General features: G+C 35.1%; 1 protein-coding gene across 1 annotated transcript in view; it reads right to left on the bottom strand.

Annotated features, from left to right (window-relative positions):
• The window catches only part of LOC109850610 (ankyrin repeat domain-containing protein 13C-like), a 7,109-nt gene extending 6,509 nt beyond the window's left edge, over positions 1–600 (bottom strand). The window contains 2 exon segments of the mRNA XM_020420658.1: positions 1–2; positions 5–600. The exon segment at positions 1–2 is cut by the window's left edge and continues 1,437 nt beyond it. Of these exon segments, the coding sequence (XP_020276247.1) occupies positions 1–2; positions 5–89 (87 nt within the window). The 5' untranslated portion in view covers positions 90–600.

The following is a 16,917-nucleotide window of genomic DNA, read 5'->3' as shown; positions in this document are numbered from 1 at the left end:
GTCGAGACGAGGCGGCGGAGCGCCATGTGGTCTCGCCGGAGCACGGCGAAGTGGGCCGGGCTGTGTGAGTACTTCGAAACGTCCTCCATCTCCAATTTCTTCGATTAGTTGAAATTGAAACCCTAATCTGCTATCGTAAAATGCCGCAACCTATATGACAGCGCTCAGATCTGAAGCTTAAAAGGAAGAACTTGAAAGCATCGAGATCGAATCCAATTAGGGTTTCAAGCTCCCGGCAATCGATCTCTGCGCCAAATTTGGCCAGAATGAGGGAACCTAGAGAAATCTTCAGCTACTAGAATGCTGAAACCCTAGAATCAGAACCAGCTTCCGATACGACGCACTCAGATCGAGATTGGATCTATTTAGGGTTTCAAGCTCTCGGCCGTCGATCTGAACGCTGGAACCCTAGGATCAGCTGACGCGCTCAGATCTGGATGAAGAGCATAGATCGAGATGGGGATCGAATTAGGGTTTCGAGCTCTTGACTACCGATCTCTGAACGATTCCGCCATTGATGCTGACAAGGAGACCAAAGAGAGCCCAGTCTCCTCTTTTTCTTTTTTTTTTCTCTTTAAAATTACCTCCGATTTCCCTTCCCCTTTCTCTCTGGCCCTGGCCCCGCGTTCTAGAGAGAGAGCAAACAAATGCCCTTTCTGTTGAGATTAATTACGGTGACGCCACAGCCGTACTGCGTGCTGTGTCCCGTGGGGACCAGCATCAATTAACTTTTCCGATATTTTAGATCTAGGTGTCTGCCGCTGCACTTGATTGAAATTACGCGAGAGCCATTTTTCCTTTTGGCCTCAACGAAGATGTGGATATAGAGTTGTGTGGGCCCATGCAAAAGATCGCAGGTGGAGCCATGTTATGGGATACGAATATGATTGATTACCAAGGGTACAACTAAAATTGTATTATCAAGGGTTTTTTTAGATATTGGCCCCTTAATTGAACGTAGTTTGAAATTATCCCCTTAAATCTCCACAATTTGACATTTTATCCCCTCGAGTTGTCGTGACGTGGTAATACGTGACGTGTTAATACGAGGGGTTCATGTCAACACATCATGGCTATTTAAGGGGCTGATATCGAAATATGCACCCAACGATAGGGGCTCGTATCAGGGGAGGATCTACATACAGTCCAGGGGGGCCACGGCCCCCCCAAAATTTGGAAAAAAAAATTAGGGTGCTCTATTCCTCAAGCCCCTTCAAAATTTTGGGGGAGAAAATTAGGGTGCTCTATTCCTAATTTGGGGAAAAAATTAGTTTGTGAATATTAATTATTTGAGGGGTTTTATGTATATATTAATAGTAAATAAATTATCATAAGCAGCAACAAGATTAATAAAGGGGGTTTCATTGAAATTGGAAATTTATGAAGAGGTATTTAGCGAATGGTTATTCTTAAGTGAAGGACCCTAGAGGGGGGGTGATTAGGGTCAAGAGGCTCTAATATGCAATTAAAATTCAGTACAAACAAACCACAGTAACAGAAGTGCAATAATAAAGAAAGAGATAAAGTTAGGAATCGTTATCCTTGACGCGCGATGTGTTAACGAGGTTCGGCCCGCTGACCTACGTCCCCGCTCCCCACTCCGTGTATGCAAGATTCCTCTTCAACCACGATCACCAAACTCCGCCTTCCTCTTGACAAACACCTCAAAACTCTCCGAAATCTCACAAACTAGGGCCAGGGTTTAAGGAGGAAGGTGGTTGTTGTTCTCACAAATTATATCTCTGAAAATAGGGTTTTAACGAGTATATATAAGGGTATAAACAACTGGGTTCGAAAATAAAATAAAACCAACCCGAAACCTGAAAGAATTCTGGAAATAGCCCAATTAGTCGACTAACACTTTCATTAGTTGACTAACGACCTTACTAGTCGACTACTCTAAGTAGTAGTCGACTACTAACAACTCAGTTTCAGGTTTGTGCATGATTTCGTGCATGTTTCTCATCTATATTCATATATATACATTGGATTGATCTCAAATCAATCCCTAGCATACTCAAACATCAAAATATGTTATTTATAACCATATAACATATTTATTATTATTCATTATAATTTATTCAAACTTTTGGGGTTTTACACATATACCATATTCACCCTCCCCCCCTCCTCTAGGGTAATTTCAGGCACACCCAACAAAAATAGAGTATTGGTTGGCACACCCAACCTAAGCACAAACATAGTATTCTAGCATAAACAACAAGTATCAAAACAGACATGTCTGAACAAGGCTTCGAAAGGAGCCTAAGAGCTTGGAGGCTACTGAGGATTCTGCTGACCAAAGTTGTCACCGACTCAGTCTTGGTGCAACAGAGCTTCCAGTACATGTTCCTTGGCAATGGAGTTGATAGCATCCGCCTTCTTTGAGCCTATGCTCCCTGACTAGAACAGAGTGTGAGACGCCACGTTAGAAGTGATCAAGTGTGGCATGGGGACAACTGAGTTAAAGATGAGATTGTTTGGACTCCTCCATATACACTAGCACAAGGTTGGGAATACCACCTTTCATAGTCTCGTTTGCTTATTGTCTGGAATGAAGATACCCTTTGGTTCCAGAAGTGAATCAAAATTTGCAGGTCATATTAATGACGAAAAACTAGGAGTGAAATAATCCTAGACTAATTAGGCAAAGGAGCATGAATAGAGAAGGTGAGAATCAGTCTCTTCCTTTGTTTGACAAAATGAGCATATGATAACTCCTGTCCAACCCTTTACTGCTAGCATTGCTCTAGTTTGCAATTTCCTTTTGGATAAGATCCAAAAGAAAATTCACTTTGCATGGAATAATAGATTGCTGTATAAAGAGAACATGGTATTTGAACATCCCCTACTAATAAGGAACTCATAGAATGATTTGACTGTGAATTCACCAGATAGGTGTAGAGGCCATGAAACAGAGCTTGGAGAGGTATCTGAAGTGGGTATATGGGGACTGATAAGGAGGTGGAGGTTATTAATCAATTCCCCAACCTCATAGTTGATCCCCTTCTGATGAAAGGTTGCCACCTCCACCCTTGATTAAGGAAGTAGCCTTGAGATTTGACATCCACAGTTAGGGTGAATGCCATTCTATATACCTTAGGGAATAAGTTCCTGAAAGAGTTGTGCCCTATCCATTTATCCTCTCAGAACCTAACGGTTGAACCGTAACCTAACTTCCATAGAGCTACTCCCAAAAAGTAGCAACTGGAAATTATCATCTAAGGGGTTTATCTGCCTCCTTAAAATAGTTTTTGACTATTTCAAGAGTAAAAAATCACTCAGGAGGTCTATTCGCATAAATAGAACTATATAGGGTTTATTTGCAATTGGGCGATACTACAAGGAATCTATTTGCATTTAACCCTAATTTTAATTAGATCTGTTCTTGAGATTATCCATGGAAAAATATATCATGAAATTAAACCGTTTATATGTAGATAATATTATTGAGATTACAGAACTAAAGCACAAAGAAGGGGTTTTTCTATGAGAGCTAATTAAGCACCTAATAGAAGTGAGAGACAGAGAGAAGCTGACTCCCATATTTCCCGCTTATTTTTTCTTTTCCCTCCATTATCGGGTGCTTAAGGCCGCATCCATTAAAATATTAGTCTCTTCTGTTAGAATATTGGTCTCATCGAAAGAGTACTTCATGGTCTCAAATTTGTCTTTTTTTAAATATAATTTCCTAGGATATTCAAGCCAGGGCTTTGGGAGGTGCCTCTTGGCCACGTCCGGAGTTTTGATAATCATGATTCAGAGCATCATGGAGAAGTTCTCTTGTCAAACTAAAAGAAAGAGTACGTAGAAATTTTGAATTTTGGTTGCTCTTCATTGTTTGTATGTAGTGGAAAGACTATTGATATTATTACAACGATCTAGTATTTAGTTGACAATTATGTTTTGTTTTTAGTAAAAGATAGGAGCTAGTGAAACTTATTCAGTAGTGATGTAATAAGTTTTAGTATTTAAATTGAATTTCAATTATTCATTGAATAATATTTAATAATAGATACTTGTGATTAATAAGTGTTTGGGCTGAGCTCATTCTTTAAAGCTTATAAGTTATGCTAGCTTTTATTGTTTAGTTTTTATGATAAAAATACTATAAAAACTGTTTGTGCATAATAATAATTTTTTAGTCAAAACTAGCTTATTTAGATGAGCTTATAAATTAGTTTCTCAAAAGTTAAGGTATACCAGTTTTTGAAAATGGATCTTATAAACTAACTTATTTGATATTTTACTAAACAAGTAGATATTAAAAAGCTAGCTTAAAAGCTAGTTTGGTTAAAAAAATCTCCTCAAGACACCCTCTAAATAATGGTCTCTCTACTTTTTTTGTTGTTGTTGTTGTTGCCGGAATCTAATTAATTCAAAATTCAGGATTAAACAGGCTGAAAGCCTGAAATTAACAGGTAGTGGTCACGTTTACCTCCAACATTTGAGGGGTGACGAATGGATTTGATGCTGAGTCTGGTCCTAACTTTGGACATAAAGAATGTAAGATATAAATAATAAAGCCCATGGTTATGGACTTCTTGATTGGATTCAGATCATATGGGGGAATTAGTCGCATGAGTTTGTCACGAGCCCTCACGGTGTTGAGATAAAGACGAGATACTTGCGGTCGGCATGGAATCTATCTAGCTTGGCTTCAATTTCTGCATTACTTGGAGGAAAAGAGATCTTAGTTCAAAGACTTGGATTGCAGAACATGAACAATGGGTATGTCATACATATGTATTTTTTAAGAGTACAATGAATTTTTTAAGAGCGCGGCGAGTGTATTTTCTATTAGAACACTCACCACATAGGATGATCTGGACCATAGATGGAAGATATTAAAATATTTAAACTACCTCCTGCTCGCCATCTCCATAGACTCATGATGCCCTGAGTCGACGACTGAGTCGATGTCGTGAATGCATTTCCTATCAAAATATTCCATCATGTGTAGTGATCTAAACTATGTATGGCCAGGGGAGGATCTACATACAGTCCAGGGGGGGCCACGGCCCCCCCAAAATTTGGAGGAAAAAATTAGGGTGCCCTATTCCTAATTTGGGAAAAAAAAATTAGTTTGTGAATATTAATTATTTGAGGGGTTTTATGTATATATTAATAGTAAATACATTACCATGAGCAGCAACAAGATTAATAAAGGGGGTTTCATTGAAATTGAAATTTATGAAGAGGTATTTAGCGAATGGTTATTCTTAAGGGGGTTTATTAATAAAGGGGGTTATTCTTAAGGGATTAATAAAGGGGGTTTCATTGAAATAGGAAAAGATAATGTATCTTCACTCCATCGTAATGCTGAAAAGGCATGTGAGGATTTGATGAACCAACCGCAGCATATATCAAGGCGATTCGACAACTTCAATGTTGAACAAGTTGTAACAAATCGTCTTCGGTTAAGAGCTCACGTACTTGTGGTGCGATTGCTTGCACTCCAAGGGATTCCGTTTAGAGGCCACGATGAGAAATCTAGTTCGTCCAATCGTGATAATTTTCTTGAATTTTTGGATATGCTGGCCATGGAGAATGACGAATTTTCAAAGGCAATTGCGAAAGCTCCCAAAAATGCCAAATATACAACTCGTGATATTCAAAAACAAATACTTCATGTGTTTTCAGTGAGATTGAAAAATGCAATTCGTGAAGAAATTGGAGTTGCCAAGTATTGTATTATTGTTGATGAAGCCCGTGATGAGTCAAAAAAAAGAGCAAATGTCTATTGTGTTGCGGTTTGTGGACACTAATGGATTCATTCAAGAAAAGAGCATTATTGTCAAGTTTTATGCACAAGATTTTACAAGTGAAGAAAAAGAGAGTTTGAAGATGCAACTGAAACATTATGAGCATAATGTAGTCAAAGGGTCAGACTTCAAAACTCTTTCAACCATTTCTGAGTTGTGTCAATGGTTGGTAAAGACTAATAAATCTGCTACATACGACCTCATTTTTAGAGTGATTGTACTTGTGCTTACTCTTCCAGTTTCTACTGCTATTGCAGAACGATCATTCTCAGCTATGAATATCGTCAAAACTAGGATTCGAAGCAAAATGGTGGATGCTTTCCTCTCCGACGCATTAATGGTGTTTATTAAAAGAGAAATTGCTAAAAGTCTGAGCATTGATGCTATCATTGAAGACTTTGAAAATTTTAAGGAACATTGAATTCGAAATTGCTAAAAGTCTGAGCATTGATGCTATCATTGAAGACTTTGAAAATTTTAAGGAACATTGAATTCCTTTTAGTTAGAGAAATTTTAGTTATAAAAAAATAAATGATGCTTATTTGACTATTTTCTATATAATATTTGTCTTCCTCTTTTAAAATATTTTGAAGATATTGATGTTGGCTATTCTACTCGTTTTATTTGGGTTGTGGTATATCTCTTGTGAATAAAATTACATTAAGAAATTTTTTTATCTATCTTTTGTACGTGGCCCCCCCAGAACTAAAATCCTGGATCCGCCCCTGGCTCGTATCACATACCATAGCTATTTTTTGGGGCTAATATCAAAATATAAAGATGTAAGGGGACAATATTAAATTACTCACAAAGTAAGGGGCTCATACTAAAAAACCCCTCATACGAAATAGACAAAGCAAAAAGAATTATGTCAGGTCAAATAAATCACGATTAATAGTGGGATATAACATCTCGAAGTCGCTTATCGCACACAGTCCTCGCTTCGTTTGGGTAGACTTGGATAGATAAAGACGTTTGAGTCTTAGAGGATGTTTGGTTGCACAATTTTATAGGAAAGTTTTTTTTTTAATATGTATAACAATAATAATTCTGTAATTAAAAATTTTAAACTGTGTTTAGTTTAAAAAAAATTACAGAAATATTTTTTGTAAAGTATAAAGAAGTACCAAAATTTATATAAATCAATTTCCTTTCAAAATGGACGGAAATCACCCAGAAATCTGGCACCACATTGATATTTTTCTATAAATTTAGGGGGTGTTTGGTTCAATTTCTACAAATTATAGAAAATCTTGCTATTTTCTATAAAGTTATGGATCATTTTCTTGTTTTGAACCAAACAAGCAAGTAAAAAAAAATAAGAAACTTGATACTTTTTGACTTCTCAAAATTTTTCCTATAATTTTTTAAGAAATACAAGGAAATCATATTTTTGATGGAAAACATTTCCTATAATTTGTAGAAATTAAACCAAACACCCCCTTAGTTCAGTTTAGTGATAGCTGAGAAAACTGAAGTTTACTAGTACGAAAATACATACAGAAGAGAAGATAAATAGTAGAATATTTACACCTCCGCTAAATATGATTCATCCTATTGGATCTCTAGTTTCCTTCAAAGCGCGTTTGCTTCTCCCCTTTCCATTTCAAAAAAAAAAATCACTACTTTAAACTAATTAAGAACATAGTTTGATTTTGAATCTTACATCTCTCGGAATTAATGCAGCATCTACTTTCCTAATGAGCCAGCATCTTAGGCTTTGAGATTAAGAGACCGTTTAGTTGCTGAAAAGAGGAGTTGAAATGGACAGAAAGCCTGTCAAAACTGACAAAACTGTCAGTTTTAACAGGCTTTCTCAAGCCCTCTTCAGCAACCAAATGGGCCCTAAGTTCCTCAAAGCACTCTTAACAAACTCTATTTTTTTTTCCAGATTAAGAAATACAAACTTCCTTGATCTCTCACTTTCAGCACTCTTTTGAGTTGATATGTTGTTTCTTTGGAGAGCATATTAAGGTTTTATAATTAGGTTTTGTGGCAAGTTGACCCCCGCAATAGCTTCGCAATCATTAGGTGCTGGGCTTTGTTTTGAAGCCATGGCCCCTTTGCATGTGACTTCTGCGCACAGAAAAGAAAGAAGACTCCGGCCACATCTTTTTACAAGGACGTAGCGTCAAGCTTCGTACGACGCGATCGAGCGCATAGGATTTACTTCGTGGAAAAAAAACAAGGATTTTTACGTGGAAATCTTCTTTTTAACTTTTACCAAAATTAATACTTATTATCTTCTCTCTCTTTTTTTTTTAATTTACAAAAATCACATAAATTTGCTTGCATGTTTGCAACGGTCACTTTTTTTTTAATCTTATATTCTCTTTCCCCTCCCCGTCCTCCTCCAACTCCAGCACTATCCTTCCTCTCTCCCTCTACCAAATTCTTCTTCTTCTCCTCTCCTTCTCTTCCCTCCTTTGCCTCCTCAACCCTCATCCTCTTCCTCCTCCCCCTCCCACCACCTCCTATCCACCCTAAAAAAACTCCCCTTGTCTTTTCCCCTCCATCTTTCACTTCATTCTTATTAGGAAGGAAAATCAATGCAATATTTATGATATGCAAGAAGATCATGGCAATATTCAAGTTATAGTGCAAAATCAAAGTACCAACCATAAATAGCATTTTCCTTTTACATAAATTCCATAAATTATAATTACCATAATACTTTTCCTTTATTGTTGTAATTACCCATGACTGGCGTGAATCGCGTTTGGGAGGTTTTGTCTCATTTTTGTATTTAAACATTGTTCGATCATGAATGAGAAAACTTCAAGGTGTTCATACTATATTTCTATCACCTTCATTAATTTCTTCATGGTCTCAAAGCCCTTTGTCCAACGACATTGATTCTTTCACCTCTCTTAATGGTTACTGAATCCTCCTCCTCCTCTTTGTTCGGTTCCTCTCTACCATTGGGGATCTGTCTTGACAATAACTCCTCTTTTGCTTTGGGTCCCTCTTTGCCAAATATAGGGATTCATCTTGACAACAAGAACTACTTGTTATGGAAGACAAGATTCACACCTCTTCTCCATTCTTATCGTATGTTCTACCACATCGATGGCACCGCCCGGGCACCCTCACCAACTCTACCGAGCAGCAAAGATATGCCACCCAAGCCCAATCCGACCTTCGAGGCATGGATGTTACCTAACCAACTAGCTCTTGGTTGGATCCTAAGTTCATTTGATGACTTCATCGTTCCTCAACTCATCGCCATCGACTCATCCCATGTTGCATGTGTTGTGCGCAGCAAAAATTTTGGCAGTGCCTCGGCGCAACAAGAGAGTAAGATCATAATAGGAATTCCTGTTTCACCAAGGAAACAAGAACCAAAAGTAAAATATCTCAATAAAGTAGGATATCAGCTCTTCCTCTCATCCGTTCTAAGACTGACCTGTCGAGGGAACCTAAATGAGCTATTACAAATCACACAAATAGCTAGACAAATGAATTTTACGTGGTTCGGCAAATTGCCTACGTCCACGGGGAAAGGAGAGGGGAGATCTACTATTAGAGAGAGAGAATACAAATAGGGTTTACAATCACACAAATTAAACCCTCAAACAAGCTCTCAAATCCCTCATAAAATTCACCACCAATGGATGCTCAAAACCCTAAAAAAAAAGACTGCTCAAACTCTAAAAGGACGGCCGACTTTCTCCCCTTCCTTCTGCGTTTTTCTCCCGCACACCGCCCTTTTTCTCTCCTTCAAATATTCCCTTACACTTACACGAAGCCCTAGGAACTCACGAAAAGGTATTTATAGGTTGCTGCCCTGGACTTGGGTGGGCCGCACGAGATTGGCCACGAGACTCCGCTTCATGAACATGGTGGCCCCCACGTCTTTGCCCCATGCGTTTTGCTGCTCCGCATTCACAATTTCTCATGGCCCCCACCCGAAATTGTTGCTGCCCCACGTTCACAATTCTTCACCTCGGCGAAGTTTTCCTAAAACCGAGCCGATACCAAAGCAACCAAATGTCCACTTGTCATGTACTTATGTGCATTTGTGTAAAAAAAATGAGGAAACAATAAGAGCATATCTAATACTATTATAAAAGTGTGTTGCCATGTTAAAACATTTCTACCCAAAATACCCTTTAAAACATATACATGCATACATAAAACACATACATCTATACATATAAACACATACATATACATGCATACATTCTTAATAATGACATAACTCTCCTATTAATTGTCTACTAATATTAACTTCTATTTTTTTATAACCCCTCCACTAATACAATATTAATGTTATCATAAAACACATACATCCATACATATAAACACATACATATACATGCATACATTCTTAATAATGACATAACTCTCCTATTAATTGTCCACTAATATTAACTTCTATTTATTTTATAACCCCTCCACTAATACAAGAAGTATATGATCTAGTATTGTAAAACCCCAAAATTTGCTATAATAAATATATGTGAATTATTAATAGTGAATAATTCTCTTATGATAAATAATTATATATATACATATATATCAGATGAACGTAATTATTTGTGTTTGAGACCCCATCAAATGTTTCTATGTGAGAGAAATAGAGTGCAATGACCAGCATGTTAAATGCCTAGCAGCAGGCATTTTTTCTGCTGCGCGGTCGACCGACGCGGTCGACCGCACAGCGGTCAGAGAGTTTTCAGGTTTGGGTTTCACGGATTTTTGATTTGGTATTATCGGGTTTTGGGTCGGGTTGGGGGATTAGTATACATACTAATCCAACCCAGGAGAGCCTCTCTTCATCTGAGACCTAAAACCCTAGCCCTCATCTCTCCCCTCTCTAAACCCTAGCTGGATCTGGCGATTTTGAGGAGTTCGGAGGATTTTCAGGGGGTTTTCGCAGGTTAGATCGAAGGAGGATCATCTTCAGGGCTTTTGTCAGCATCTAAGGCGAGTATCATCTCACCCAATCCCTCACCCATTTTTCCTACGAATTTTCTTTTGATTTTCATGAGTTTTGATGAGCCAAAATGGTATTTTTCATATAAAAATTAAATTCTCTATAATAAGGATTGCAAGAATCAAAGGTTTCAGTATAAAAGTTCACAAATTTTCTGTTCAGTAAAGATCTAGATCTGGGTTTTCTTAAACAAGAGTTATACCATGTTTTATTGTTATTGAAAGGTTTTTAATTTGTTTCTCATGTATTTAGACTATTGGAAATGTAGATTTCAGACTTGGGTTTAGTTGTTTATCTTCTGTATGATTTTCGAACCCTAGAACTCCTGTTATCGTAGGGAGATGTAAAACCTTATTTCAGGTTTAGAGCTGGCAGAAACCCAGATTTGGGTTTCTGTCCGCTTGGCGGTCGACCGGTGCGGTCGACCGGTGCGGTCGACCGCTGAGCTCGCTGTAGGGGCAGAACTAGTCTGCGGTCGACCGCACCAGTCGACCGCGACGTTCTGCCGGTCGACCGAAATGCCTAGTGGTCGACCGCGACGTTCTGCCGGTCGACCGAAATGCCTAGCAGTCGACCGCCAGGCTCGTATCAGAGTGCGGTCGACCGAGTCGGTCGACCGCCGCACTGTCTGTTGCAAAATTCTTGTTTTGTGTATTTTGAGTATTTTACTCATGTTCGAGGGTTTGCCTGGAATATCTGACTTTGGCATTTAGTCTCACTATGTATCCATGCATGATAGATGACCTGAGGGTATAAATTGGGGACTTATACACTGATTTGAGTGTGGATTGATATAAGTAGATTTCACTATATATCACAACGATATTTTCACTATTTTACAGTCCTCGTGTTGGACTATAATCCATAGAAGTCCTCGTGTTGGACTATAATCCATTTCAGTCCTCGTGTTGGACATTTGCCACTTATTCTATGAGTTTGGAAACTACAATATATAGCTCCTGTTTCGGACATAGTTCTTAACCCTGCATATGACCTTCTTACAGAAGTTCATGACATGATAACTATGTAGATTTTGACATGACACTTGTGTAGATTTTAACATGATATTCATGTAGGCTATGATATGGCACTGCACTTATGTTCTGAGATTAGTGTATTTCTTTTATTATTGTTCCTGTACTAGAACCTCGGGTTTGGTAATTAGGGGTTTACAATTTGAGATATAAGATATATACATGAGGGTTTCCTTGTTTGGATTATTTCGCTCGACGTACCTATGCTCGTGTTGTAAACTTCTAAATACTAAAATCCTTTTTAGTAAGATCAATGATTTATGTATTATCTGTATTTTCTTATACAACGAGCCCTGTTCCCTTGGGGTTGGTTGTGATGTTACTCGCTAGCGCTTTGACGCTCGTTGTCCCTCCCCCTTTCAGGTAACGAGCCAGGAGCCCGGAGAGTCGCAGGTTGATGGCGATGCATATTAGCTTCAGCTGTCTAGCTAGTTATATATTTTCTTTTGAGTTCCACAGTAGACTTGTGTTTAGACATTTAAGAGTCTTGTTCTAGAAATTGTAAAGGTTGTGTGCCTTGTTTCCTTCTTGTCAGATATTTGTATTTGAGACTTATTGAGTATTTCAGTTTACCTACTCAGATTTTGACTATGTGTTTCTGTTTGTTAGATGATGAGACATTAAGTTGATTATTATTATTTCATCAGTCTTCTTGTATTATCTTTTACTTGCTTTTGTACCTACACCTGTTGTTGACTCTACTAGATAGATGTTAATTATAATGGTGAAACATGTTGTTGCACGGTGTGGTGCATGACAAGTTTGACATTCTTGGTTTCACCTTGGACTGCAGCCTTGTGTGAACCCAGGGGCGTCACAAGTATAGTGCACGTGCATTACACGTGGATATATTTGTTTTATGTTCTAATACTTTACAGAATTCATTATTTAATTAATGGAAGAGTTTCATTTTGAAAGTAATTATAACAACATTTGAGGACTTATTTGTAATTTTCTTACAATTTAGATCATATACTTCTTTCAATCTTCTTATAAATTGAGCATACATCCCAAAATACCCTCCACTAATCTTCTTATAATTACATTCAAAATACTATCCCATATTGGATCTAATACTATTATATTGGATCATATACTATTATAAAACATATACTTTACATCCCATATTGGATCATTATATTGGATCATATACTTTGGATCATATACTTTAAAACAAATATGTTCTTAATATTGGATCTAATACTATTATAAAAGTGTATTGCCATGTTAAAACATTTCTACCCAAAATACCCTTTAAAACATATACATGCATACATAAAACGCATACATCCATACATATAAACACATACATATACATGCATACATTCTTAATAATGACATAACTCTCCTATTAATTGTCCACTAATATTAACTTCTATTTTTTTATAACCCCTCCACTAATATAATATTAATATTATCATAAATTTTTTTTAAGATTGTAAGTTGTATTTGATATAATAGCTGAGAATTGAATGCACACACATATGACAAACTAATAATATACGTTTCAATTTGCAAAAAAAGTGTTAACTTAAAATGCTTACATGCATACATTCTTAATAATGACATAACTCTCCTATTAATTGTCCACTAATATTAACTTCTATTTTTTATAACCCCTCCACTAATCTAATATTAATGTTATCATAATTTTTTTTAAGATTGTAAGTTGTATTTGACCACTAATATTAACTTCTATTTTTTGTAACCCCTCCACTAATCCAATATTAATATTATCATAATTTTTTTTAAGATTGTAAGTTGTATTTGACATAATAGCTGAGAATTGAATGCACACACATATGACAAACTAATAATATACGTTTTAATTTGCAAACAAAGTATAACTTAACATGCTTACATGCATACATTCTTAATAATTGCATAACTCTCCTATTAATTGTCCACTAATATTAACTTCTATTTTTGTAACCCCTTCACTAATCCAATATTAATGTTATCATAATTTTTTTTAAGATTATAAGTTGTATTTGACCACTAATATTAACTTCTATTTTTTATAACCCCTCCACTAATCCAATATTAATGTTATCATAATTTTTTTTTTAAGATTGCAAGTTGTGTTTGATCACTAATATTAACTTCTATTTTTTGTAACCCCTATACTAATACAATATTAATGTTATCATTAATTATCCACTAATATTAACTTCTATTTTTTGTAACCCCTCCACTAATCCAATATTAATGTTATCATAAATATTTTTAAGATTATAAGTTGTATTTGACATAATAGCTGAGAATTGAATGCACACACATATGACAAACTAATAATATATGTTTTAATTTGCAAACAAAGTGTCAACTTAAAATGCTTACATGCATAATTCTTAATAATGGCATAACTCTCCTATTAATTGTCCACTATTATTAACTTCTATTCTTTATAACCCCTCCACTAATCCAATATTAATGTTATCATAATTTTTTTTAAGATTGTAAGTTGTATTTGACCACTAATATTAACTTCTATTTTTAATGTTATCATAATTTTTTTTAAGATTGTAAGTTGTATTTGACCACTAATATTAACTTCTATTTTTTGTAACCCCTCCACTAATCCAATATTAATGTTATCATAAATTTTTTTTAAGATTGTAAGTTGTACTTGATCACTAATATTAACTTCTATTTTTTGTAATCCCTCCACTAATACAATATTAATGTTACCATTAATTATCCACTAATATTAACTTCTATTTTTTGTAACCCCACACACATATGGCAAACTAATAATATACGTTTTAATTTTCAAACAAAGTATCAACTTAAAATGCTTACATGCATATATTTTTAATAATGGCATAACGCTCCTATTAATTATCCACTAATATTAACTTCTATTTTTTTGTTACCCCTCCACTTAAAACGCAACAAACTAATAATATATGTTTCAATTTGCAAACAAAATGTTAACTTAAAATGCCATTAGTGCATGCATTCATACATACTTAAAATGAGAGTAATATTTTCAATTGTAGTTTTTATTTAAGTGGCAATTACATTTGACTGTTACGGAATCCAAAGAGACTGCTTTTTTTATTTATCATAATAGCCCTTACTTGCAATCTATATAAATTCACTCATTTGATGATTTAGATTTACATTCACCTCTTACAACTCTAACAACATCCTATACTCACCCCATGGCTTTACTATGATATTATTTGGATGATACAAGCTCGCCAGTGAAAACATTATACATTCAGAAGAGATAACGACAAAGGGGGGTGAAGACGATTGAAGTAGTGTTGAGGAAATACTGAGCTTTACTCGGATTATACTTTATACTGATGTGATTGTTAGACTGACGACTATATGCGGATTGAGGATACGATTGATACAAGGAAATATGGAGAATTCGGATTGAGGCTAAAGTTTGAGGTCTATTTTTGGGGGGTTTTAATGAACTTTTTTTTCTATTTCTATAATTATTACTATGTACTTAATTGTGATTTGAGAGAAATATTGTATTATCCATAAACTTAGTAGATATATTTTTTGTAGCATGTTACTAATTATATGATAATAGAAGAGAGAGAAGGTGAAAGTGAGAATTTTATTTTGTTATAATGGATTAGCAAAAATAAAGATAATTAATATAAACTAGAATAACATGACACACTTAACATAAAAGTTAAGAACAAACTTGGATTTTTTATCTTTTGGGTAAATTCTTTTATATAATAAGTATATTATAACCTCCCTAATGTTAAAACTATATTCTAAATTTGCACATAAAACTACCAGTAGTTATTAAATGTCAATAATTATCTTAAATTATAAAGTAAATAGAACTATGTCTTTTAAAATTATAAAAAATTTATATCTTTTGGGTATTCCATGATTTGTCAATGTTCACAAAATAACCCTGAATTTTTCACAAACAACCATGGATCTTCATAATTTTCACAAAGACCATTAAAATTTCATATATTTATAGAAAAGTACTGGGACAAATATTCAAAACAGTCATCTTTGGAGTTTTAATCCCAAAATACCCATTTTTAACTTATTTTCAGAACCGACCTGGTTTTAGCCTCAGCGCTGAAACCAGGTCGGTTGCTGAAAAAAATTTACGAAACTTCACGGGAGTTGAACTCCCATGAAGTTTAGTAAGCTTTACTAAACTTCACGGGAGTTCAACTCCCGTGAAGTTTCATAGTTCAAATTTTTTTTGCGATTACTATTGTAAACAGGATGTTTTGAAAATTCCTCTAAAAATACTAAAACTTCATAATTTTTTACAGATAAACCCCTATATAGTTCAAAACTTAACTCTTAAGAAGATTAAAAGAAGTATATGATCTAAATTGTAAGAAAATTACAAATAAGTCCTAAAAAATTGTTATAATTACATTCAAAATAAAACTCTTTCATTAATTAAATAATAAATTGTGTAAAGTATTAGAATATAAAACAAATATGTCTACGTGTAACGCACGTGCACTATACTAGTTTGTTAAAAGATGATCAAAGATCCACACTCTTGTAAAATACATGAAAAATCAAGTGTATTTGTAAAAGATGGTTAATAACCTCCTCTCATGAATAATTGTTTGTGCGTTTCGCAATGGAAACCATTCTGTACTGAATATAAAATATACTTATAGATGGTGTCAATTACCCGCCAAACAATATCGTTCTTCATTCTAAGTCTTATAAGACTAAGATGATAAAACGACACTTTGATCTTTAGTTGTAAAGGTTGAGTTAGTTGGAGCATTCATATTAGCTAATTTATCACATTCTTATATAACTGAATATTTCCTGTGATCGTGTATAATTAGTACTTCACTCTCAATTACATGAATTTATAAATGTGCAAATAGTTGTGTTTTCTCCTGATCATATGATTTGTGCATCTTTTTTTTTTTTTGCTTTATCTTTTTTCAATACAAAAATTCAACGTGAATGTGTGTGCATATTTATCTTGCACATTATTTGGACAATTTTCTCTGATTAATTTTATCTTACATCATGACCTATTTGTGTTTTTTTTAACTTTTGATAATAAGAAAAGAGGGAGAATTGAGTGAATTTTTGTTTTATGCATGAGTTTTTGGGTTTCTCAAGTATTTTTTGAAGAACTCGATGCATTCTTGTGGAGGGAGTTCCATAACACCTATCTTTTCATGTTTCACGTATGCATGAATAT

The sequence above is a fragment of the Asparagus officinalis genome, chromosome 7 (assembly GCF_001876935.1).
Source record: "Asparagus officinalis chromosome 7, Aspof.V1, whole genome shotgun sequence".
NCBI classification, from domain to species: domain Eukaryota; kingdom Viridiplantae; phylum Streptophyta; class Magnoliopsida; order Asparagales; family Asparagaceae; genus Asparagus; species Asparagus officinalis.
This window is presented reverse-complemented; position numbering and strand designations above follow the sequence as displayed.